We start from the raw sequence: 26,044 nt of genomic DNA on the forward strand, positions 1-26,044 counted from the left end.
CGGTGCCTCATGGAGTTATTTCTGGAAGCGGGAATATAGAGGACGCCGGGCCCTAGAACAACCTATGTATGAATAGATTTTTAAAAAATGTTGAGGAGCCTAAGGTGAGAACGCCGCACCTGGAACGCAGAAGGACGACCATTGGCGGTGCGGCTGATGTAGCCTCCCCCTAGAATCAGGTGCATTTGGTTTGCGCACGGGCGCGGAGCATCCCGGGAAGAGTAGTTCACAGCCGGGCACCCCGCACCGCACCCTGATGCCCTGGCAGCCAGTGGACTCCATTTCCCGAGGAGCCCCGGGCCACGGACTGGGGGCGAGGGGGCGGGAGCCGCCGTGGCGTCTGTCCACGGGCCGAGCCGTGGGGGGTGCGGGCTCACAGCGAAGCGCCGCGGCGGCCGTGGGCTGGCGTCCGTGTGACCTGGTCAGGGCCATGTCCGCGTGAGGCAGCTGCCGCCCCCCGACCCCGACCCCGACCCGGCCTGCGCCAGGCTGCTCCGCGCACCATGGGCTCCATCCTGAGCCGCCGCATCGCGGGCGTGGAGGACATCGACATCCAGGCCAACTCGGCCTATCGCTACCCCCCGAAGTCAGGTGGGCGCGGTGTCCGGGCTTGGAACGGCGGCCGGGCGGCGGGACGGCGGGCGCGCGCCGGGCGGCAGTCCGGTCGGCCAAGGGGCGCCTGCAGGTTCCTGTCCGGAAGCTGCGCGCCGGGCAGTCCGACTTGGGGGCTGCAGCCTTGCCCCGGGGCCCCCCGGGTCGCACCTGGCGCTGCCGCGCCCGGGGCCGGTGACCTTGGGCCCTCGTTCGGCCCCAGCGCGTCCGGGCTCCCTCCTGCCTTGCCGAGGGCCTCTTGCGAGCGTGAAGCCCCTCGGCCGGGGCCTGGCTGCTGCTCGTGGACTGCTGGGACTGTGGACTTCGCGGCGGCCGCGGCCAGTTCTCACACACTTGGTGTGTTGCCGTGGAGTCCGGGCCGGTAGTCCAGGGCGCATCTGGCGCGGGCGGGCGTGTGGCGTGTGGGTAGGAGTGGGAGGGAGGCCGGGCCCCTGGAGGCGGCGGTGGGACAGGGCCCTGAGCCCTCCGAGGAGAAAGTGACTTAGTCAAGGCGCCAGCGCTGGAGGAGGCTCAGCTGGGGCTGGTTGTGGGGGGCGCCTTGCTAGAGGAACCTCGTCCTGCCGGTGCTGGAGGCCTGGCTGGGTCGCTTGGAGGGTTCTCAGGGCCAGATTGCCCTCGTGCGTCTGATGCTCTTCGCTTTGACAGGTGCTGGCCCTGACCTCGGAGGTCGCTAAGGGTCTGGGGATAAGAAGGGGCGGGGACCCCAGAGCAGTTTACTCATCTGTAACATGGGCGGAAGCTTGCAGAGCACTCAGAGCCGCACCTGGCACCACACGGAAGTTGCTGGAGAGGCAAAGGGGGTGAGTGGCTCAGGCCTTCACTGCAGGAAGGGGTGTGACAGGGACTTGGCATGTTTGTTGATGGCCCTCCGTGCCCCTGGCCCGAGCACACTGGGTGGCCCTTGCTTTGGGTGTTTGGACAGAGCAAATTTGTGGCATGCCCAGCAGCGCTGTGGGATTCCTGTGTGGCAGGCGTTGTCAGCCCTTAAGCACCCCCTCTCCCCGGGAGTCTGGGCTTGGTTTCAGAACCAGTCAGAGAAGCCTTCAGTCAGCTGCCATTGCTTGGCTGGCCACAGTCCCCCGTGCAGGGTGGCCTGGAACGGATAGCCTGTTTTGCGCCTGCCCGGCACAGAGGCTGTCCCAGTCCGCCGCTGTTCTCTGCTTTCTGTCCTTTGTGTTCCTGGGTGACGTTCCTGCCGTGATTCTTCTTGCCTCACACGAGGGCCTTGGGGTGCTAGTCCCATCCTGGTGCTCCCGCCGGCTGCCCAGGTGCCTCAGGAGAACCCCGTAAGGGAGGGTGGTGGGAGAAAAAAAAGGTGACCTGGGGGCTGTGAAGACATAGGGGAAGATGGTGCTGGGGGTGTCCGTTTACGGGAGAATTGTTACCTTCTCAAGGTGCTGTCTGGGTTGTGGATGCCTTCAAAGAGGAGGAATCATGGGGTTCCACTGTGTGACACCTCGAACCTCGTGCAGATGCAGCATGCCTGCAGCAGCGCTTAGCATGAATGTGAACTTGGCTTTGTTAATGTTGTTGATTCTTGACAGCTTAATCAAGGTGTAATCGCCATACAATGCAGTACAGCGCCTGTCGTAAACCTCCTGATTGATGCTTGTTGGTGAATTCAGAACTGTGCAGTTGTCAGCCACAACCCCTGGTGTGTTTTCCCGGCCTCTGAAAGTCCCTTTGTGCCTGTTTGGAGGCAGGGCCTGTGCCAGCCCGTCGCTGATGGGCTGTCTTCAGCGTTTGCCCTTTTGAACATTTGCACTTGGCAGAGTCACCCGGTAGGCTGCTTCCCTGAGTCTGGCTTCTTCCTGGGGATCCATGCTATAGCGTGGCACTGGTGTTACGGACCACCCCATGGCTGGTTGTAGGGTTTGCTAGAGGGTCTTACCCCAATGCTCAGCCGGCCAAATACTAACTCCAAGCTGCTTGCACAAAGTAGGGCTTCAGGGGCCCACCCTGTGGGTGTCGCGAGGTAAACCTCCACTTGCGCTACTGACATCCCATATGGGAGCTGATTCCAGTCCCAGCTGCTCCACCTCAGATCCAGCTCCCTGCTAACACTCCTAGGAAAGCAGTGGAAGAAGGCCCATGTGTTTGGGCCCCTGTACCCACATGAGAGACCCAGAGGAAGACCCTGGCTTTGGCCTGACTGAGCCCCAACCATTGTGGCTGTTTTGGGGAGTAAATGCACCATCAGATGGAGAATTCTGTTTGATTCTTCTCTCTGTGTAACTCTGCCTTTCATGTAAAAAAACAAACTAAAAAATAAACAAAAGTAGTACTGTATTGCAAAGTGTAGAGCCAGGAGCTGGACATCTGTGCTTAACCCCTGTGCTCAGGGGAGTAGGGGTCAGGGTGCTCTGAGATTGGGGTTGGGACTGTGAGTGCGTGCTGGGCTTGTGTTGGAGCTCCTGCTTGGCCTGTACTGTTGGTGGCCTGCCTTCGGGTTGGAAGTGCCGGCGGAGGGGCTGTGCTTCCTGGGGATGGCCTCTGTAGGAGAGACGCGTGACCTCCTGCAGGGATCCTGCAGGCTAGGCCAGGGTAGCACTACGTCAGTGGAGGGAGTTCCGGTGGGTAAAAGCAGGGCATGGGTGGGGGAGACAGGCCCTGTGGGAATCCCGCGTGTTCACCGTGAGTGTGTGCATAGTGCTTGGAGTGGGTATGTGTATCTGTTGGCTCTGTGCCTAAGAATGAAGTGGTTTTGTCATATGTTTTTTTTTTTTTTTTTTTTAAAGATTTATTTTATTTTTATTACAAAGTCAGATATACTGAGAGGAGGAGAGACAGAGAGGAAGTGGAGCTGCCGGGATTAGAACCAGCAGCCATATGGGATCAAGGCGAGGACCTTAGCCACTGGGCCACACTGCCAAGCCCCATATGTTTTTTTTTTTTTTTTTTTTTTTTTTTTTTTTTAAAGATTTATTTTATTTTCATTACAAAGTCAGATATACTGAGAGGAGGAGAGATAGAGAGGAGAAGTGGAGCTGCCGGGATTAGAACCAGCGGCCATATGGGATCAAGGCGAGGACCTTTGCCACTAGGCCACACCGCCGAGCCCAAGCCCCATATGTTTTTAAGATTTATTTACTTATGGGCCTGGTATGAGGGTTTAGTGGCTAAATTCTTGTATCCATTGGATCTCATACGGTTTGTGTCCCAGCTGTTCCACTTTCCATGCAGTTTCCTACTTGCAGCCTGGGAAAGCAGTAGAGAACAGCCCAAAGCCTTAGGACCCTGCACCCTACAGTGGGAGACCTGGAAGAAGCTCCAGGCTCCTCCCTTCAGATTGGCTCAGCTCCAGCCATTGTGGCCACTTGGGGAGTGAACCAGCGGATGGAGGTTCTTTTATTTCTCTCTGTAAAACAAAATTTTTATTTTTGCTGGTTTGAAAAGCAGTTACTGAGGAACGAAGAGAGAAGCACAGAGATTTCTTTTGTCTTTCGGTCGCTCCCCCAAAGGCACCGACAGCCAGGGTTGGACCAGCCCAAGGCCAGGGCCTGGAGCTTCATCCAGGTCTCCCACACGGTGGCAGAAATCCCAGGACATCTTCTGTGCCTTTCCACAGGCTTGTTAGCAAGGAGCTGGATCAGAAGTGGAGTAGCAGGGACTTGGATGGGTAGTCACATGAGATGCAGGCATCATGGACAGAGGCTTAACCGGTAACACCACAACACCAGCCCTCTGTGTAACCTTTTGACCAGGAACTTCAAAGTGGTGACATTGTTTCATTTATCTATCTTTTTGTTTTTTACAGATGTTTATTTATTTGAAAGGCAGAGTAACAGAGACACAGAAAAATCTTGCGTCCTCTGGTTTATTCCCCAAGTGGCCATAGTGGCCTTGGCAGGGCCAGGTCAAAGCCAGGAGCCACAACTCCATCCTGGCCTCACGTTTCAGTGGCCGAGATCGAGGCACTGAGTTATCATTTCCCACTTTCCCTGTTGGAAGACAAGGAGCTGGGACTCCAGCCAGCACGTCAGTAGGCCATATGGGCATACTGTCGCAGGCCGTGGCTTAACTGGCTCGTGCCAAAATGCCTGCCTCTGAGGATTTCTTAAATGGATCTCCACAGGCTGGCTTGTAGTGAAATGGGTTCAGCCACTGCTTGCAAACCCTAGATGCTCTGTTTCCAGCTTGGCTTTCTGCTAATGTGACTGGAAAAGCAGCAGTTGGTGACCCGAGCACGGTTCCCTGCTGCCTCGGTGGGCGATCTGGCTGGAATTTCTGGCTCCTAGTTTGAGCTTGCGTCAGTCCTGGCTGTTGTGGGTGTTTGAGGATTAAACCAGTGGTTGGAAAACCCCTCTCTGCCTCTTTCTTCCAAAGATTTATCTGTTTATTTGAAAGATAGAGGACAGAGAAGCAGAGGCAAAGAGATGTTTCATCTGCTGATCCACTCCCTAGGTGACCACAGTGACCAGAGCTGGCCCAGGTCAAAGTCAGGAGCCAGGAGCTTCTAGCTCTCTCAGCATGCAGGGGCCTAAGCGTTTGGGCCCTCCTCAGCTACTGTTTCAGGCACATTAGCAGGAAGCTGGGAAGAAAAGAGGGGTAAGGTGCCTAGAACTGGCACTGATATGGGCCTTATGTCCACTAGGATCCCATATGGCTCTGGTTCATGTCCTGGCTGCTTAACTTTCCAAATGGCTCCCTGATTGTGTCCTGGGAAAGCAGTGGAGGACGACCCAAAGCCTTGGGACCCTGCACCTGGCTCCTGGCTTCAGATTGGCTCAGCTCTGGCTGTTGGGGCCACTTGGGGAGTAAATCATCAGGTGGCAGTATTTCTCTATCTCCTTCTCTATCTGTATCTGTCTTTCCAATACAAAAAATAATTTAAAAATGTGTGTGTGTGTGTGTGTTTGTGTGTGTATACATCTTTGCCTAACTCAAGGTCATGAAGATTTTCTGTTTCCCTGAAAGTGTTAGAGTTGTAGCACAGGTTTAGGTCTGTGCTTCACATGGAGCTCTTTCCTGCTGGCATCCCTTTGGGGGGTGGAGAGTTCATGTACCTGCTGGGTGTTGGATTCGGTTATCTGGGCATAACCCTTTGTGTGGTTGCATACTGGCCTCTTGTGGTCAGATAGCTCTGCCCTCCTTCAGGAATCGGTTGTAAAGGTGAGAGCTTGCTTTTTAAAATTTTTTTGCTTTTTTTTTTATTTGAAAAGCTGTTTTATTGAGAGAGGGGTAGATGGCTTTTCCATGTGTGGGTTTACTCCTCAGATGGCTGCAGCATTGCAACTGGCTGGGCTGGAGCCAGGAGTCCACCCCGGTCTCCCCTGTTATTGTAGGGCCCAAATAGTTGCGCCATCTGCTGCTGCTTTCCCAGATTCATTAGCATAGAGCTGGATTGGAAGTGGAGCAGCCGGGACTTGAACTAGCACCCATATGGGATGTCAGTGCTGCTAGAGGCAGCTTACTCTGTGGACCCAGCCTGAGGTTTTGTGTTGGAGCTCCCCATTCGGTTCCACCGAGCCGTCTGCCCTGTGCTGCTCAGCTGGAGTGACCTAGCAGTCTAGTTAACATTGGGCTGAGGGCTGCTGTGTGGTCACAGCAGGTGTGTGTGTTTGCTGCTGACACCTAGCTGGTGGAGGTCACAGGAAACCTTCCCGTGACCATTATGGAGCCCCAGGTGCCTGCTGAGATGGCGGAAGCTTGGTCTGTCCTCACACTGGCACCACATGGCTGTTCACTGAATGCCCATAACATTCTTCCCCCAGCTTTGGTGTGAGCCGGCATTGTTTTGGGCATAAATGGTCTTCTGTGTTCATGTATGGATGTTGCAGTCAGCTTGCTGAGTCCTACACAGACAAGGGTGGCCTCCCATGGGAGATCAGCATGGTGGCCGGGGCAGGGTACCTGCACAGCAGGAGATTCAGGGGACGCACAGCTCTGCCTTCCTTTCTGATCTTTGACTTCCTGATTGTATCTTTTTTCAGGCAGTTTGGATGAGGCAAGGGATACAGCTTTTCCCAGCCCAGTGGCAATACAGTTTCCTCCTTTAAGGAGTTGATTTTGATGAAGATGTGAGGGGCAGCTTTGTTCTCCAGTGAAGTGAGGGCTCACAGCCTACGGTGGGGTTTCCAGTGCTGTGAGCAGGCAGTGAGTATCCCTGTGGGGGATAGGGTGCTGCATCTCACTCCGGGGTGTCCTGGAGATCAGAGCCAAGAGTTTAGGGTACACTGTGTGTGTGCAGCAGTCTACACCCGACCACCACGTGGTCATGGGTTTGTTCTGCAGAGGCTGTGATGGGCTCACAAAGGAGCAGGCAGGGGTTCTAGATAAGGGATGAGGACGCTGTGTCCCTGAAGGGTCTTCTGCCAATGGAGACTGTGGCTTGAGGGAGACCTCAGAGACCATTGGTTCCAGTTGAGGTGGTGACAGGAGACAGCTTTACACAGAGGTTTAAAGACCTTTGGTCATTTGGGTGCTGGTGCTAGCTCATGTCCTGGATGCTCTACTTCCCATCTGGCTCCCTACAGATATGCCTGATAAGGCAATGGAGGATGGTGTTAGTGCTTGCACCACTGCACCAATGTGGGAGACACAGAGGAAGCTCCAGGCTCCTGCCTTTGAACTGGCCCAGCTCCGATCATTCCTGGACATGAACCAGAGCAGGTGGAAGATCTCTCTGGTGATGTGTCTGCCTCTCTAACTCTGCATTTTTTTTTAAAGATTTATTCATTTTATTACAGCCAGATATACACAGAGGAGGAGAGACAGAGAGGAAGATCTTCCATCCGATGTTTCACTCCCCAAATGAGCCGCAACGGGCCGATGCACGCCGATCCGATGCCGGGAACCTGGAACCTCTTCCGGGTCTCCCACGCGGGTGCAGTGTCCCAATGCATTGGGCCGTCCTCAATTGCTTTCCCAGGCCACAAGCAGGGAGCTGGATGGGAAGTGGAGCTGCCGGGATTAGAACCGGCGCCCATATGGGATCCCGGGGCTTTCAAGGTGAGGAATTTAGCCTCTAGGCCATTTTAAATTAATTTTAAATTAATTAATTAAAAAGCCTGCATTGCCATGACACAATGAGCAGAGGTTTGGACACACCCTGAGTCTTGTGTCATTTCCCCTCAGGGAACAGTTCTGGGCCCCTGTTGGTGGGAAGCTGATATGTTTTTCATTGTTGTTACGAGTATATAGAGAAGGTGTGCTTTCTGAGCACCTACATTTACATGATATTTTAGGTAAAAAAGGACAGTGACAATCCATTATTTTAGAAGATTTATTTATTTTTATTGAAGAGTAGATTTGGGCCCGGCACCGTGGCCTAGTGGCTAAAGTCCTTGCCTTGAACGTGCCAGGATCCCATATGGGCGCCGGTTCTAATCCCGGCAGCTCCACTTCCCATCCAGCTCCCTGCTTGTGGCCTGAGAAAGCAGTGGAGGATGGCCCAAAGCTTTGGGACCCTGCACCCGTGTAGGAGACCTGGAAGAGGTTCCTGGTTCCCGGCTTCGGATTGGCACAGCACCGGCCGTTGCGGTCACTTGGGGAGTGAATCATCGGATGGAAGATCTTCCTCTCTGACTCTCCTCTCTGTATATCTGACTTTGTAATAAAACTAAATTAATCTTTAAAAAAATAATAATCTGAAGAGCAGATTTAGAGAGAGAAGGAAGTGGATGGGAAGTGGAATAGCCGGGACATGAACTAGTGTCCATATGGGATCCTGGCATGTGCAAGGTAAGGATTTAGCCACTAGGCTATCATGCCAGGCCTAACAACCCAAATATTTTAACTTGGCTGACTAGGGAGTCTGAGGACTGGCTTGAGCCAGCAGCAGTTACCCGATGTGAACCCTGCTGAGGCGTCCTGGTGTTGTAGCAGTGTCCATCTTCAGCCTGGAGAACCCTAAGTGCCCCTCCCCCCACCTGTGTCTCCAGGGGCAGGTGCTGTCCTGAGGCCTTGGTCTCTGGGAGCTGGAAGAACCTGCTGCTCTCTGTTGGCTCCTGTATGACTCAGCTCTCCCAGGTCAGCCCTTAGCAGCCTCGTTGGTTCTGCTTGTCAGGCCGTTATGACGTCTCACTAGTTGTGCCCACAGGCCAAGGAGCCCTCCCTACTAATGTACTGGGGAGAGTGGTGGGATATGGCCCCTGCGGTTGGGCCCCTGCACCCATAGGGGAGACTCGGATGGAACTTGTGTTGACTGCCTGGCCCACCAGCATTGCTGGGGCATGCCCGAGTCTGCGGGGCTGGCTGCTGCTCTCTTCCCGGGGGTGGGGTGGGGTGGGGGAGAGAGAACTATCAAGTTCGTTGGAAAGGTAAAGCAACAGAGGGAGAGCACACAGAGCTTTTCCTCAGTTCCTGTCCCAAGTGGCCTCGGTTGGGACTGGGCCAGGAACTCCATCCAGGCTTCACATGTGGGTGTGAAGGACCCGAGGTCTGGAACCCTTCTCCGCTGCCTCCCAGGCGCATTTGAGGGTCACAAGTGTGGAGTAGCTAAGACCAAAGTCAAGGGCTGTTGTGGTGTATAAAGCTAATCTTTTACCTGTGGTGCCGGCATCTGTAGGGCAGGTGTTTCGTGTTCCGCTTGCTGCACTTTTGATCCAGTTTCCTGCTAATGTGCCTGGGAAAGGAGCAGAAAGTCCAAGGCCTTGGGCTCCTATGCACTCGTGGGAGCTCTAGCATTGGACCAGCCCAGCCCTGGCCGTTCCAGGTATTTGGGAAGTGAACCAGCAGATTGAAGATCTCTCTGTTCCTATTTCTCCTTCTGTAACTCTGACTTTCAAGTAAAATAAATCTTTAAAAAAGAATGAGAATGGGCCCGGTGCAATAGTCTAGTGGCTGAAGTCCTAGCCTTGCATGCACCAGGATCCCATATGGGTGCTTGGTTCGTATCCCAGCTGCTCTGCTTGCCACCCAGCTCCCTGCTTGTGACCTGGGAAAGCGGTAGAGAATGGCCCAAGGCCTTGGGACCCTGCACCCATATGGGAGACCCAGAGGAGGCTCCTGGCTTTGGATCAGTTCAGCTCCAGCCGTTGCAGTTACTTGGGGGAATGAACCAGTGGATGAAAGAACTTTTCTTGGTCTCCCTCTCTCTAAATCTAACTTTCCAATTAAAATAAATGAATCTTAAAAGAATGAAAATAAGAAACGGGATTGAAAATTCATCACTAGAAGCTCTGCCCAGACTGCTTGGCCTTGACCTGACTCTGGGTCAGTGCTGGCCCTGGGCTCTCCCAGGCCTTGGCTGAGTGGTGCCTGTTGCCGGGTGCCTGACTGCTGGCCTGTCTTGGGGTCTCCAGGAAGCCAGAGAGCAGGCCAGAGTTCTGAGCCATGACAGGGAGGCTGGTTTGTATGGTGCTGGGGATGGGGCAGGGCCCACTGCCTGGGGTGAAGGGGTGTTGCTTTGGGGTGTTGCCATCTGCCTCTCCACAAGGACAATCCTGGAAGCTGAGGACCGCTGTAGTGTTTTAGAAGGGGTAGGCGTTTTGTGACCAAGTGAGAGAAACCAGCCAGGTCTGTAAGGGTGGGAGGCCTTGGCCCACAGCTCTGCCAGCAAGTCCCTCTGGTTTTGGCCAGTCACTTGGGCTCTGCTGCCTCAGTTCTCCTGACTGAAGCTCCGGTGCCCTGCTTTCTCCAGCCATGCTGGCCAGACCCCACCAGTCCCAGTCCACAGGAGGTAACAGGGCAGCGTCTGGTTCTCCACCAGCCCATGGGGCTGCTGCTTTTCTGGGAAAACCCCGTGCTTCCTGGACGGGTCGTGGGGTAGTGACTGCTGCCTCCTGCACGCCACCTGCGATGTGGGCAGGATTTTCATGCCCTTTGCCTTCCTGTTGCAACCTCTGGCTGGGTAGGGCCTGCTGGTGTCACACACACTGGCCCTGTGGTGCCTGATCTGGCACTCAGTAAATACCCGGGGGCTGCCCAGCTCCTCTTAGCACAGGCACTTCCTGGGCTTTGGGAAGTGTGACCATCCCACATGGAAGGACCATGGAGGGCAGAAATCCAAGAGCTGCTAGTGTGGAATGATCCTGGTGGGGTCACTTGGGTTCTGTTGCCTCCTCATGGAACTGGTCAGATAGCTCCGTGAATTCAGGCAGTGTCACTGCTGTTGGTAAAGCAAGACCTGAGGGTGAATGAGGACATTTCCAGTTTTACAGAGAGGTCTTCTGTCCGCTGATTCACTCCACAAATGGCCACAGTGGCTGCAGCTGAGCTGATCTGAAGCTGGGAACCAGGAGCTTCTTCTGGGTGTTTTGTTTCAGTGCAGGGTCCCAAGGCTTTAGGCCATCCTCTGCTGCTGCTTTTCCAAGCCATAAGCAGGAAGCTAGATGGGAAGTGGAGCAGCCAGGACGTGAACTGGAGCCCATATGGGTTCATAGTGCCATAGGAAGAGGATTAATTTGCTAAGCCACTGCGCTGGCCTGTTTTTTTTTTTTTTCTTATGATTTACTTATTTTTATTGGGAAGTCAGATATACAGAGAGAGGAGATAGAGAGGAAGATCTTCCGTCTGATGGTTCACTCCCAAAGTGACCGCAATGACCAGTTCTGCGCCAACCTGAAGCCAGGAGCTTCCTCCAGGTCTCCCACGTGGGTGCAGGGTCCCAAGGCTTGGGCCATCCTGTACTGCTTTCCCAGGCCACAAGCAGGAAGCTGGATGGGAAGTGGAGCAGCCGGGATACAAAGTGGTGCCCATATGGGATCATGGCGTGTACAAGGTAAGGACTTTAGTCAATAGGACTTTAATCGTGCCAGGCCCCCTTGTTTTTGTGTGTGTGTGGGGGGGGTGAGATGGGCTTGCCTGGTTCACAGGGTGCAGTTTGTCTTGTGTCCACTGGGGAGTTGTACAGTCTCTGGACACTGCAGGGGGCTGATTGGTCCTGTGCGGGTAGATTTGGGGACACCCCTGGGAGCAGTGCTGCAGTGGACATTGCTGTGTGTACGTGATTTCCTGGCATCCCTTCTGATACCTGGTGGTGGACTTGTCAAGCCCCAGGGTAAATCTGACAGGTTTCCGGAGTGATTGGAACTGTTTCCACTCCCACAGGGGATGATGGAGTTGTGGTCACTCTGCGTTGTTACCCATACTGCATAGTGTGGTGTGTGTGTGAGTGTGTGTGTGATTTTTCAGCTTGAAAGGTAGAGATGATGATGACAGAGTTCGCATCCTATCCTTGGTTTGCTCCTGAGGTTCTTGCTGTGGCCAGCACTGGGCCAGTGCTGAGCTGTATTCAGTCCAGGTCTCCTGTGTGCGGACAGGATCCCAGACACCTGCGCCGTCATCACTGGCTGCTCAGGGCCTGTGTTAGCAGGAAGCTAACATCTGCACGTGAGGTGGGCGTTGGACCCCAGAGTCCAGCAGCCATGCAGCTGTCCTCACTGCCAGTCCAGTCACCAGCCACTTTCACTGGGTTGTTTTTTTCTTATTTTAACGAGATGCAAAGAAGGACGGACACACACACACGCACACACACACACAGAAAGAGAGAGGGAGAGCTTCCATCCACTGATTCACTCCTCAAATGGCTGCACTGGCCTGAGCTGGACCAGTCCAAAACTGGGAATCAGGAGCTTCTTCAGGGTCTCCCTTGTGGGTGCAGGGTCTCAAGGACCCAGGCCATTAGCAAGGAGCTGAATCAGAAATTAAGCTCACAGGACCAGAGCCCGTCAGGGACACCAGTGAGACAGGTGATGCAGCAATGCAGCACCATGGTCTCCTTATTATGGTTTGATATACTCTTCCCTGGTGACCACAGGCTATAAATTCCTTCTTCTTTCTTCGTTTGAGGTGCCTGTTGAAGTCTTTTACATATATTTTTTTAAAGATTTATTCATTTTATTACAGCCAGATATACACAGAGGAGGAGAGACAGAGAGGAAGATCTTCCGTCCGATGTTTCACTCCCCAAGTGAGCCGCAACGGCCAGTGCGCGCCGATCCGGAGCCGGGAACCAGGAGCCTCTTCCGGGTCTCCCACACGGGTGCAGGGTCCCAATGCATTGGGCCGTCCTCAACTGCTTTCCCAGGCCACAAGCAGGGAGCTGGATGGGAAGTGGAGCTGCCGGGATTAGAACCGGCGCCCATATGGGATCCCGGAGCTTTCAAGGCGAGGACTTTAGCCGCTAGGCCACGCCGCCAGGCCCTCTTTTACATATTTTGAAAACTGAGTTATCTTTCCTTATTGATGAATAGTTCTTCTCTAACAGCTCTTTGTTGCATTATAAATTTTGGAAACTGGCCATCTCGGTGACATGACCAGAAAGACGCTTAGCCAGGAGATGGAATGTATTGAAGGCTCTGGGGAAGCTGAAGCAAGTCAGGCAAGCCTGGAGATGGGATCCTTGGGAGGCTGAGCCACCACTGTCCATGTGGAGCCGACCACTGCCCCTTGGAGCCCAGCGTGGACTGACTCCTTTGCTCCCCTCCCTGTTCCTGTTCCATAGGAGAGAGAATGATTGGCCCAACACAGTCCAGTGTCCAACTAGGGCTGTTTCCAGAAGAGGCTTGTATGTGTTTTGGGGAGCACTCCTCACAGAAAGATCCAGATGCTGTGCACTGTGGAGGTTGTGTGGCGCAGGAGGGTCTCATGCTGGGCGCCAGTGGCTTTTTCTCCTTTGGCAGTGCGTGGCGGTTCCTTTCACCTGCCTGACTTGGGTGCCAGTCTCTGTTGCCTTCCTGCACCCTCTGCAGCCACACTTCCTGCCCCTTGTCACAGTTGGGTCATTGAGGCTCAGAGTTGCTCCCTGGAGGGTGGCAGGCTGGCAGTGCTGCTCTGTGTATACAGTGGACTCAGCCCAGGGACACTGACAGATGGGCCTGGAGGTGCTTTCTGGAGGTCAGCACTATCCCAGGACCTAGGCCCAGCTGGGGCTTAGCAGGCAGTGTATCAGCATGTCACATGGTGGGGCAGACTGCCATGTCCCCTTTCCCTGGGGTAGGAGAGAGACTGAGGCAGCCGAGCCACATCCATGCTCTGTGCCCCAGGTCCTGGGGGACATGGCAGCTGGGTGTCTTCATTCTCAAGGAGACAAAGGTTGATCTTAGCACAGAGGTGGGAGGACAGATCAGACTTGGGGCCGGTACGCAGGGACCGTCAGCTGGTGACCAGGAATTGGAGAGAGAGCAGCAAGACCAACCTTGACCCCAGATCAGCAGCCTTCTCTTGGGAACCTCCTCCCGGGGCATGCCCCTGAGTGACCCAGAAACCTCCCGTGGGACACATCCATCAGAAACTAATTGTATCAAGTCTCCACCCTTAATCTGTCACTCATTAACACTGACATCAGAGTTCAAACGTCTGTGTGAGTTTTGGGGGACACAAGTCTTGCTCAACCCACAACAAGGATGAAACTCTGGGATCATGGGATTGCAGTGAGGTCACCGTACCTGGCTTGGATATGGCTGCGAGCACAGGTTAGGCCAGGTGAGCAGACGGACTGGGGGCGGGGTGGGAGTAGAGCATGGCCCGCACATCAGTGAGGAAAGCAGGGGTAGGACAGATGGTGGCCAGTGGGCCGCAGGGTGGTCAAGGTTAGCTTCGTCTTTGTGCCAGTAAAGTGGGTGCAGGGCAGTGCCAAACGGGGTGACAGGTCCATAGGCTGAGAAGGGGCAGGGTTCTGGTATAGAGATTGAAGCACAGCACATCCCCTTTTGGTACTGGGAACATGGGGAAGGGGCCTCAGCTCCTAGAACCTAACTGGCACCTGAGCTCTGATTTCTAGGACAAGTGGCCCTCTGTCCCCTTCCCCCAGGTGGTAGGAGAGTGTGGGACATATGCAGCCATGTGTGGATACAGAGGGGCCAGGCCTGACCCCAGCCCACTGCTGTTGGTGTGCCCCATGGCACAGGAAGTTTGCGTGGAAATGTTTACAGGTCCAAATTAGGAGGTTCTGACCTGGTAGTTCTTAAAAACAAACAAACAAACAAATAAACAAAAAACACAAAAAACCCTGCAGACCCGCGTGGGAGACCGGGAAGAAACTCCTGACTCCTGCCTTTGGATTGCCGCAGCTCCAGTTGTTGCAGCTGCTTGGGGGATTGAATCATCGGATGGAAGATCATCCTGTCTCTCCTTCGCTCTGTATACCTGACTTTCCAATAAAAATAAATAAACCTTAAAAAAAAAAAAACCCTGCAGGTACACAGAGGAGGAAGAAGCATGTGGAATAAATGTGTATGTCTTCCCGCTCTCCTTTGAGCCTCCCTCCAGCAGTTTGAGTTTGGATCCCACCATGCCCTGCACTAAAAAGGGCGCTAGGCCTTTCCACTGCTGCACTTTGGAAACTACCTGGGCCCCGGCACCTTGCTCTCCTGGCACTGTCATGAGATGCTTCTTGCTTTGGGATGCTTTGCCTTCCAGTATGGCAGGTGCATGTACTGCCAACACAGGAGCCCAGTTTCCACTGGCTGCTCAGGGAGTCAGCTCTATGTGGCCTTAAGGTGTGGTGTTTCTCATTGGTGAAGATTTGGCTGAGGTCTCCAGACCCATTGTTGGGCCCTCCAAGTGTGGCCACAGGATGATTTTCTGCAGCTTGTACCAGGATGGCTCTCACCTGTGGCTCCTATTGTGACTGGGGATGACACTGCTGACCTCTGTGTTCATGCTGTGACAAAAGGGCAGTGAGGCCCACACTGGAATGTGGAGGCTGAACTCTATTTCTGCCCTTCTGCTAAGTTAGTGATCTCTGACCTGCATTTAAGGCTTAGAAAGTAGGGGCGTTTTCTCTGTCTCTGCCTGCCCAGGTGAGGGCAGTGGTGAGCTGCCCCTGTTCTGCCCACGTCCAGCCAGCTCAGACACAGACCCCTGTGTCTTCCTTGTTGACGTTTCTGTCTTTCCTTCCTGTTCTGCTGGTGTTGCCACTGCCCTTGGTCCTGAGGTGAATCTGCATGAGTACCACGCACTACACCAACACACAGACACTGGTGTGTGTTTAGAGGTACACCTGTTCAGGTGTGCGCAGCACACACACACAGACACTGGTGTGTGTTTAGAGGTATAACTGTGCAGGTGTGCGCAGCGCATGCACAGACTGAAGCTCAGACTTGCTCAGACACTGTGACCAGTTCCCCTGGCATATTTTCTGTTTAAAACTCATTTTTGGGGTTGACCCAGTGGCTCAACAGGCTAATTCTTTGCCTGCAATACCAGCATCTCATATGGATACCAATTCATGTCCTGGCTGCTCCACTTCGAATCCAGCTCCCTGCTTATGGATTGGGAAAGCAGCTTAGGGTGGTTCAAGTGCTTGGGCCCCACGTGAGATATGAGGAAGAAGCTCCTGGCTCTTAGCTTCGGATCCACTTACCTTCAACCATGGTGGCCGTTTGGGGAATAAACCAGCAGTTGGAAGAGCTCTCTTGCCTTTTCTTTGTAGAGCTGCCTTTCAAATAAAAATGCATAAATTACAAAGTTTGTTAGGAATGTGAGCATTGTAGAAACCTAAGGAAAGCACAGAATAATACGATAACCCGCCCTATTTTCTGAATTCACTGTTAATATTTTTTATAGTTGGCTTCCCCCTCCTTTTTGTTAAAGAATTATTTGTATAATCAGGGCCTGGCGCGATAGCCTAGTGGTTAAGGTCCTTGCCTTAAACGCGCTGGGATCCCATACGGGCACTGGTTCTAATCCCGGCAGCTCCACTTCCCATCCAGCTCCCTGCTTGTGGCCTGGGAGGGCAGTCAAGAATGGCCCAAAGCCTTGGGACCCTGCACCCGCGTGGGAGACCCGGAAAAAGTTCCTGGCTCCTGGCTTCAGATTGGCTCAGCTCCAGTCGTTGTGGCCACTTGGGGAGTGAATCATCGGATGGAAGATCTTTCTCTCTGTCTTTCCTCCTCCCTGTACATCTGTCTTTCCAATAAAATAAATAAATCTTTAAAAAAAAGTTATTTGTATAATCAAAAGGCCAAGTGTCAGAGAAAAAGAGGGAAAGGAATATCTTTGACCTGCTGGTTCGTTCCCCAAATTACCTCAACAGCGAGAGCTGGGCCGACTGAGGCCTGGAGTCTGGAACTCCGTCTGGGTCTTCCCCTGTGGGTACAGGGACCCATTCACTTCGGCCGTCTTTCCTTGCCTTCTGGAGTGTGTGAACAGGGTTGAAAGTGGAGCAGCTGTGACTTGAATGGGCAGTTCCTTGCAGGATGCCAGCACAGCAAGCTGTAGTATCACCCGCTGACCTATGCTTTCTTCTTGACGAAAAGGGAGAGCCACCCCCTACCTGCCCCAGCATTGCTCCCCAGGCCCAGTCACTCGTCTTTCCCTACCCAGCACGCTGGCTGATCTTTCCCACCTTTGTTCCATGTGTGAATGTGTGTGGCCGCATGTGAGCCCCAGCAGTGTGTGGCGTTTGTGTGCATGTGTGCAGTGGTGGTGGGGTTGTTGCTATTTTTTCCCATTTTTTTAATTGAGTAGATTTTGTATATTTCATGATGCAGACTTAGAAGCATAGGGGTTCCTCCTCCCTTCTGCTTCCTTGCCCCTCCCTTATTTTTTATAATGACATATATTCCTTTCATTTCACAATCACAAGGTTAATACTCTAATAGGTATGGATATCGTGACAAAACAAGTAGAGGAAAAAGAAGAAAAAGATGGAAATCCTGCTCCTAGGAGTGTAGACACAGACTGTAAGCAGGAGATAAACCTCCCTGCTAGAGGTGACATGCTTTTGGTGCTATGTGTGTTGGTTGTCACAGGTCAGAGAAAATATGATACTTGTCTTTTAGAAATTGGCTTATTTCACTAAAAATGATTTCCAGCTGGGTCCATTTACTTGCAAAAAGCCAGATTTCCTTCCTTTTTATGACTGAGTAGTGTTTCATGGTGCATACGTACCACATCTTATCCTTTTATATGTTGATGGGAATCTGGGTTGATTCCGTATTTATTTATTTATTTAGATGTATTTTTATTGGAAAGTCAGATATACAAAGAGAAGACAGAGGAAGATCTTCTGTCCGCTGATTCACTCTCCAGGTGGCCACAATAGCCGGAGCTATGCCGATCCAATGTCAGGAGCCCAGAGTCTCTTCTGGGTCTCCCATGGTCCCAAGGCTTTGGGTTGTCCTCCACTGCCCTCCCAGGCCACAAGCAGGGAGCTGGGTGGGAAGCGGGGCTGCCGGTATTAGAACCGGTGCCCATATGGGATCCTGGCACATGCAAGGCAGGGACTTTAGCCACTAAGCTAGCTTGCTGGCCCATCACCTTGGTTTCTTGAAAATCATTAGTTTCCTGTGTTTGGAAGGCAGATGCTAGTGTGGGCAGGGAGAAGATTGACCTGACTGCTAGCTGAATCCTCAGATGCCTGCAGCAGCCAGCCCTGGGCCTGCTGAAGCCAGGAGCCCAGATCCCAACGTGGGTCTCCCAGACACTCGGTCCTTTGTCCCCTGCTGCCTCCCATAGTGCACATGAGCAGGAAGCTGTAGTCAGGAGCAGAGCTGGACCGGAAAACCTGAATGTCCTTGGCAGCATCTTACACCAAAGCTGGTGCCAGCTGTGTCCTTTCATAGCAAGGACTCCATTTCAGGTCCTCAGGTCTGTTGGCTCTTGTCTCACAGCACAGGGTGTTGGTGTTCCGCAAAGCCAGGCACTGCAGCGTAGTAGGTGAATCCTCTGCCTCAAGGATCAGCATCCTGTATGGGTGGCAGTTTGAGGCTCTGCTGCTCCACTTCCAATCCAGCTCCCTGCAACTAGATCTGGGAGGACAGAGGATGGCCCACTTGCTTGGCCCCTTGCCCACGTGGGAGACCCAGACGGAGCTTTTGGTTTTGGATCATCTCAGCTTCAGACATTGTAGCCATTAGGGAAGTGAACAACCAGATGGAAGATCTGTCTCATCTTTCACTAGAACTCTACTTTTCAAATAAAAAAGAAGTCTTAAAGCTGGTATTCTGTGTGGTTAGCCCATTGCTCTTTCTTGTTGCAGTTGGCCCACCCTTGGTCCTGGTCCACAGGGCAGGGTGGGTTTGGGTGGGTTGAGCATCTGCCTGCTGTTCTGGCTGTCTGGACCCCTGGCTCTGGGCACCCCTCCTCCTCCCGGGCAGGAAGTTCATTGTTATTTGCAGCTATGTAGCCAAGGCTGTGCTCCAGAACTGGGGCCAAGGACTTCCTGGGAAGCTTGGTGGGCCCAGAACTCCCATCAGATAACCCAGGGAGACTCCGCGTGGAGTTCCTGCCACACACAGAGCTAAGAGACACACATACTCTGGCATCTGTGACCATCGCTGGTGCTGTGGTCACCTGGACCTTCCTCCCAACTGCCCTGTGTGGGAGGGCAGTGTGGTCAGCGGGCAGGTGCTGTTGGGTGAGAAGTGTGGGAACAGCTGTGCCCTGGTTCTCTGGGCTCTGGGCCCAGGTGTTGGATGCACAAGTGTCCAGCACCCTTGTCCGTTTCCTCCCAGTAACAATGGGAATTTCTTGCCCATGTGTGTCCAGGATGTGAAGGGAACCATTCACAGCCTTGGTGGGCACAGGGAGGGCAATCTGAGTGAAATACAGGGCACACAGTGTTGCACCTGAAAGGAGAAGGCAGGAGATATGCTGTAACCAACCAACACGGATACTGGCTGCCACGGAAGTGCCCTGCCTCACTTCTGGACCCCACGTTTGGAAGTGACCAGGCCCGGCTCCCTCACAGCCCCCTGGGGGAGGAGGGGGCGCGCCTGTCTCGGCTCTTCCCGCTTCGGAGCTGGGCCTAGCCTGTGTCCCCCCTCTGCACACTCCATCTTCCTCCATGACTTCACATTTCCTCCCCTTTCTCTCAAGCCGCAGGTACTGGGCATTGGATTAGGTCGCCTGTGGGTGCTGGGAGGCCTGAGTGCATCTTTGTGAGGCCCACAGCTCAGCACATGGCCTGAGATGAGGTGGGGTGTGAGTGGGCTGAGGAGGCTGAGCTGGAAAGAGGTGTCAGGAGAGGGCGTGGGTTGCGGTTGGTGGTGCAGAGGCCAGGAGGTTGCTGTGGGAGGGGCCAGGCCAGGCTGATGTAACCTAAACTCCTAATACCAGATGGTAAATGAGGAGAGTGGGGTGGGGAGAAGATAGAATGGTTAGAGGGGCTAGGAGCAAGGCTTGGTTTTTGTATTCAAATTGTCATTTTGTTTTTATGACCTGTTGTATGGGTTGGCAGCTGTTCCCCTGTCCTCAAGGAGCTCACCCTTGGCTGCTCTCCCAGGTCCCTCCAGCCCATGGGCTGTCATGCCCCTTGCTAGCGTGGGCACTGCTGCTCTCCCGCTGTGTTTGGCTCTCCTGGACTCATGTCAGGTGTCTCATTGTTTGCCTTTCAACAGGAAACTACTTTGCTTCACACTTCTTCATGGGAGGCGAGAAGTTTGACACCCCACACCCTGAGGGGTACCTCTTTGGAGAGAACATGGACCTCAACTTCCTAGGCAGTCGGCCGGTCCAGGTGGGTCTCAGGGGCTGTGGTGGGAGGCCCTGCCCCTGGCTGTGTGTGTCCCTGCCGTGCAGAACACACAGCAAGCAGGATGGCAGGGCCAGCTGAGGACCTATGATTTGGAACAGGGTTTGTCCTGGTGCTGCCTCAAAGCTGCCAGATGGGCCGGGTCCCCAAGGAGTAGCCGTTAGGAACAGCACAAGCTGCTGTGTGAGTGGTAGAGGCACTGTGTTTGTTTTAATACTAACTTAGGTATTTGAGAGTTAGAGAGAGGGAGAGCATCTGTTAGTTCATTTCCCAAATAGCCACAGTGGCCAGGGATGGGCCAAGCTGAATCCAGGAGCTTTGTCCAAGTCTCCTACAAGGGTACAGGAACCTATATACATGGGCCAGTTTGCTTTCCAGGAGGTGGACAGGGTTCTGCAGGCTGGAGCAACAGTGCAGAAGTGGGGTCAGTGTGTTGGCATAGTAGGCTAAGCCGCTGTGACACTGCATCCCATATGGGCTGTGGTTTGAATCTTGGTCATTCCACTTCTGATCCAGCTTCCTGCTGATGGCCTGAGAGAGTAAAGGATGACGGCTCAAGTGTTTGGGCCCCTGCACCCAAATAAGAAGCCTGGAGAAGCTCTTGGCTTCCAGGTTTGGACTGGCCCAGCTTTGTTCATTACGGACGTTTGGGGAGTGAACTAGCACATAGAAGATATCTCTGTCTCTCCTTCTGTCCCTGTAACTCTACCTTTCCAATAAAAGTAAATAAATTTTAAAAAATGATAGCAAACTAAGGATAGAGTAGTTACATTTAAAAAAAAAAGGTGGGGCCCGGCGGCATGGCCTAGCGGCTAAAGTCCTCGCCTTGAAAGCCCCGGGATCCCATATGGGCGCCGGTTCTAATCCCGGCAGCTCCACTTCCCATCCAGCTCCCTGCTTGTGGCCTGGGAAAGCAGTCGAGGACGACCCAAAGCTTTGGGACCCTGCACCCGCATGGGAGACCTGGAAGAGGCTCCTGGTCCCGGCATCGGATTGGCGCGTACCGGCCCGTTGCAGCTCACTTGGGGAGTGAATCATCGGATGGAAGATCTTCCTCTCTGTCTCTCCTCCTCTGTGTATATCCGGCTTTCCAATAACAATAAAAAAAAATCTTTAAAAAAAAAAAAAAGGTGTGGGGGTGATGGGAACACTCCGGGCCTTGTGGGCGAGAGGCAGGGCGAGTTGTGAGCCTTGCAGCAGGCCCTTGGGAGGCAATGGAGCCCAGCCCAGACGGAAGCAGGCATCGCACGGGTGCGTCATGAGGCTGTTAATGGACAAGGGGCTTGAGTTTTTCCTGTGGGAGTCTGGGTGAGAGCCAGTGGGTGGGCAGTACTCAGGGTGTGCGCAAGAAAGCAGGTGCTATGAGGCTGTGGACTACAGAGAATTGGGCAAAGCAGGGCCCCCTGGGCCTGGACCTGCTGCTGGGTTGGAGGTCCCATGGAGAGGCCTGGAGTGGAGGTCTGAGGCCTTGGCTTCTGCCCACGGCCTGCTCCATCAAGGTTGCTGTGGCTGAATCTTTATTTTAATTTTTTGTTTGGGAACCATTTGAAATGCACCTGCAGTTGTGAAAAATGGAGCAGAACTGCCCCACGTGTGCTTAACTTACATTACCCACTGTCCTTAGGGCTGCAATCCTGTGCCACCGGCAGGAGGCTGGCTAAAGTGTTGTGTGTACATGTGTGCCCTCCCTAAATCTTTAGTTTTTTTTTTTTAAAGCACTAATTTATTACTTATTTGAAAGGCAGAGGGAAAAATCTTGCATGAGCTGGCTCATTCCCCAAATGGTTGAAAATGCTAGAGTTGCACCAGGCTGAAGCTGGAAGCCTGGGACTCTGTGTCTCGCATGTGAGCAAAGGGGCCAAAGACTTGGATTATCTTCTGCTGTCCTAAGTGCATTACAAGGGTGCAGCCAGAATATGAACTGGCGCCCTTATGTGATGCCAGCATCACAAGTGGCGGCTTAACTCACAGTGCCACAGTGCCAGCCCCCTTTTAAACGCTGACCTGTTGGGTTGGCAGCCATCCCCTGTTCTCAAGGAGCTCACCCTTGGCTGCTCTCCCAGGTCCCTCCAGCCCGTGGGCTGTCATGGCCCCTTCCTAGATTGGCTGAGTGAGTGAGTCTGCTGAGGGCACTTCTGGTCAGGTCCTGTGCGCTGGACATCTGTGCCTGCCTGTCACGGGGCACAGCCCCAGGAGGAGTCGGGACCACCCCGAGGAGCTAGGCACCAAGACTGCTTTCTCCCTCCCAGTTCCCCTATGTCACTCCTGCGCCCCACGAGCCTGTCAAGACGCTGAGGAGCCTGGTGAACATCCGCAAGGACTCGCTGCGGCTTGTGAGGTAACCCTGCAGGCCAGGTCTGGGGCCCTCAGTGCCCTGTGGGGTGTCGGTACAGCTTCCAGGTCCATGCTTGGCAGGAGGAGGGGCAGCTTGCATTCCCGTGGAACCTCATGGGACCCCATGAGAGAGTGGCCTGCTTGCACAGGGTCAGCAGCTGCCCGAGGGACCCCTGGGACCTCATGGAATCCCACAGGAGGGCAGCCTTCCTGCATGGAGTCAGTGGCTTCCGCGAGGACCCTGCAGGAGAGTAGCCAGGCTGGTGGAAATCTGGCCTTCAGGGTTCTCAGCAGGGCAGTGTCTGGAGACGGCTGGGGGCACGTGGTATCTGTTGTCCGATGAGTAGATGCTGGGCGCCTACTGGCCATGTGCATTGGTGCATTGTGCTGGCTGGCCCTCTTTCAGGTTTCAGGGGTGGGAAGTGCTGGCTCAAAGCCATGAGGAAGGAAGGGAGCTGGAGTGTGTATTACTGGGTTTGTTGATGAAACAGGGCACGGTCCCTGGAGCTGCCGGAAGCCTGGGGTAGCCGCCTGACCCTCCTCTGCCCTCTGCGCTGCTGTGGTAGGTACAAGGATGACGCTGACAGCCCCACGGAGGACAGCGAGAAGCCACGGGTGCTCTACAGCCTGGAGTTCACCTTCGATGCCGATGCCCGCGTGGCTATCACCATCTACTGCCAGGCAGCTGAGGAGTTCCTGAATGGCGTGGCTGTGTGAGTCCTGAGGTGGCAGGCGGGGGTGCCACAGGCTCCCCAGGAGCCCTCTGTGGGTTACTGACTGCAGGGAAAGACAGCTTCCTCTTGTACTCTATCCTCGCAAAGCTCTTCATCATCAGGGCCAGACCAAAGCCAGGAACCAGAAACTTCCCATCCAGCTCTCTGCTTGTGGCTTGGGAGAGCAGTCGGGGACAACCCAAAGCCTTGGGACCCTGTGCCCACGTGGGAGACTTAGAAGAGGCTCCAACCTCCTGGCTTTGGACTGGCTTACCTCCAGCCATTGCAGGTGGAGGATCTTCCTCTCTGTCTCTCCTCTTCTCTGTGTATCTTACTTTCCACTAAAAATAAAATAAAGAAAAAAAATGAGGGGTGCACCTGGTACCACTGACAGGCCCTCAGGGGGTTCCCCTGGGAATTGGGACAGAGGCCAACACCTGGTGGCTCATGCTTCCAGTAGGTTCAGGCGGTACCCTGCTCAGGCCTGTGTGGTAATGGCCTGGGCTCAGCTGTAGTGACCACGTTGGAGGAGGTTGGGGGCAGGGGTCACTGGAACATCTTGGAGGAGAGCCTGACAGGACCACAGCCAGGCCGTGGCAATGGCAAGCTGGGAGCTTTCCTGAGCTGTGTACAACCTTTCCTAGGGCCCAGGGGCCTGGGGATGCCACAATCCTCACTAGGGCCTGGCAGGGGCCCTGCTTCCCCTCCAGTCTGCTAAGGTCAGTGGGACAGGGTGGGAGGGCCTGGACTTCACCCCCTAGGCGCTAGGAAACCAGTGGAGCATCAGGCACACAGTCCTCTCGCTCCCCCAACTCCACTTCCCATGGAGAAGCTGAGGCTGTGAGCGAGGGCCAGGCCCAGGCTCCCATGGATGAGTCTGGGGGAAGCATCCCAGCACAGGGCTCCCCGGGGCTGCCCACCACTATGACTCCAGCACAGCGACAACACCCCCAGCTACTCAGCTCTCAAGAGTATCCTTGGTCTCGGGCCCAAACAGGTTTCCAGGGAGGACCTGTGCCCCATGGGCTGGGGCATAGGGAGGGAAGCAGGTCGTGTGCTGACTTCCTGAATGGGCAGCAGCAAATTTGACCAGGGTGGAAGAGGCAGATGCCCCTGGACCCTGTCCTGGGGAGGCTGCTGGGGCAGCAAGACGCAGGAGACCTAGGTTCCTAGGTCTGACTCAGTGAAACCACAGTGGAGTTCGTGTGGTGGTCTGAGAACACTGCTTTGGGCTTTGTCATGGTTTGACAGGGTATGGATGCCCATGCCATGGGGGCCACAGTGTGCACTGTGTAAGAGGTAAGGAGCAGTTGGCTGTGAGTGTGGTAGGGGTGAGGAGTCTACCCTGCACTTTGACACCAAGTCACTGTCTCGGCTGGGAAGGTGCTGGGCAGGGGTGCACCTTGGGAAAATTGGCTCCATGCTGCGAGGTGGCCCGTGGAAGGGTGAGAGCCAGGGGCCACTTCCTTCTGTTTCCTGCTCCCCACCTGCCCAGGAGGAGGAGGCCCGTGGCCAGTGTCTCATGTGCTGCTCTTGGCCCCTCAGGTACAGCCCCAAGAGCCCTGCTCTGCAATCAGAGACCGTGCATTACAAGAGAGGGGTGAGCCAGCAGTTCTCCCTGCCCTCCTTCAAGATCGACTTCTCCGAGTGGAAGGACGATGAGGTAGCTCACGTGGCTGGACCCACCCCTCCTCTCAGCCTCTCTGCGGATGTCGCTGCTGTGTGGTGGTCCCTGGCTCCTCTGCTGGGGAGGCCGGGAGTGCCTAGCAGGTCCTTGTGCTTGGTGACACAAGTGGGCACATGGTAGGACAAAATGTGGGCTGATTGCTAGGTGAGCCAGGCTAGGGAGGCCCAGTGCTCATGGAGGCCCACATGCCGGGCTGCAGGACGATGAGCTGTGGCCGTGACAGGGCTGCAGTGGGGCAGGCTCTCTCAGCACTGGGAGCCACCCCTTCAGCCTGCTGACCTGAGGCTGGCCCTGAGTTGTGCTGTGGGCCCTGCCATGCCAGCCCCAGGTCTCACTTCTCTGTGTGCCTTATTGTCATCCATGTGTTCCAGCCGAGGCCCTGTCCTCTCTTCCTGCTCCTCCGAGCCTGGGATTCCCACAGGAGGAGACCAAGAAAGCCGCACACAGTGGGCTAGACTAGTCCCCTCCCACATCAGGGTGCTGAGGGATCAGGTCCCACATCCATCTTTCTTTGGTCCAACCTCCAGCTCTCAGACATCCTGGGAGGAAGCAGATAATGGCACAAGTGTTTGGATTTGTGCCACCCATCAGGGAGACTTGGCTTGAGTTCTGGGCTCCTGACTTCTGTCTGACCCAGCCCAGCTAGTACAGGCTTCTGAGGAGTGCAGGACTCAAGGGAATGGAAAGTCCCTCTGTCTCTCCTCTCTGTTCCTTCCCCCGTTGCTCTACCTTTCAAATAAAGAACTATGAAGAAAGATTTTTTTTTAAAAGAAAGAAATATAGATGTCTCAGACCCGCCCCCCAGGATCCCTCCAGATCCCTGCCCACATTAGTGTGGCTGTGAGAGGATGTGTTATGTGCAGGAGTCTCGAGGGGCTGCTTGTCCTCCCTGGGGTTGCAGGACACTCAGTCCCCTGCAGCTGGGGCTGGGCTGGGGAGTGGGCAGCCAGGACTGCGGGCCTTGGGCATGCAGTGAGTACGGTCGTCCTGGTTTCTGTCCCTGTGCCCAGCTTTGGATGAACGGGGGTACCAGTTGCCAGGCTTCGTCAGCCGCTGTCCCTGGGTTGTGTCCAGGAGCTGAGGAAGGCTACTTAACGGCCCCAGCGGGTATCTCTGTCAAGAAATTTAACCAAAAAAGAAAATAGCAACCAGGAAGAAAAAGCGGGATTTGCTGGGGTTGTGATGAGACTGGCTAGCTTGCCGTTTGTCCCCATCCATCCACGGTAGGCCTGTCCTTAGAACCGGCCTCACTCCTGGACAGGCACCTGACACAGGAGTCCTCGAGGGCTCTGTCCACCCTGCCTGGCCCCACCTGGAATGGACATTCCATCCTCT

The 26,044-nt window shown here is 54.4% G+C and overlaps 1 protein-coding gene across 4 annotated transcripts in view; it reads left to right on the plus strand.

Moving 5' to 3' along the window:
* The first annotated feature begins 180 nt into the window (after nucleotides 1–180).
* The window catches only part of MGRN1 (mahogunin ring finger 1), a 42,361-nt gene continuing 16,497 nt past the window's right edge, over nucleotides 181–26,044 (plus strand). Inside the window, exons 1-5 of one of the 4 annotated variants that reach the window (XM_004586716.2) lie at nucleotides 181–591; nucleotides 19,842–19,960; nucleotides 22,225–22,313; nucleotides 22,876–23,022; nucleotides 24,568–24,685. In XM_004586716.2, the coding sequence (XP_004586773.1) occupies nucleotides 504–591; nucleotides 19,842–19,960; nucleotides 22,225–22,313; nucleotides 22,876–23,022; nucleotides 24,568–24,685 (561 nt within the window). In that variant the 5' untranslated portion in view covers nucleotides 181–503. The remainder of the gene's footprint in view (nucleotides 592–19,841; nucleotides 19,961–22,224; nucleotides 22,314–22,875; nucleotides 23,023–24,567; nucleotides 24,686–26,044) is intronic. The other 3 variants (XM_004586717.2, XM_058681108.1, XM_058681109.1) reach the window with 3 other exon arrangements.

The sequence above is a fragment of the Ochotona princeps genome, chromosome 24 (assembly GCF_030435755.1).
Source record: "Ochotona princeps isolate mOchPri1 chromosome 24, mOchPri1.hap1, whole genome shotgun sequence".
In the NCBI taxonomy this organism is placed as follows: Eukaryota; Metazoa; Chordata; class Mammalia; order Lagomorpha; family Ochotonidae; genus Ochotona; species Ochotona princeps.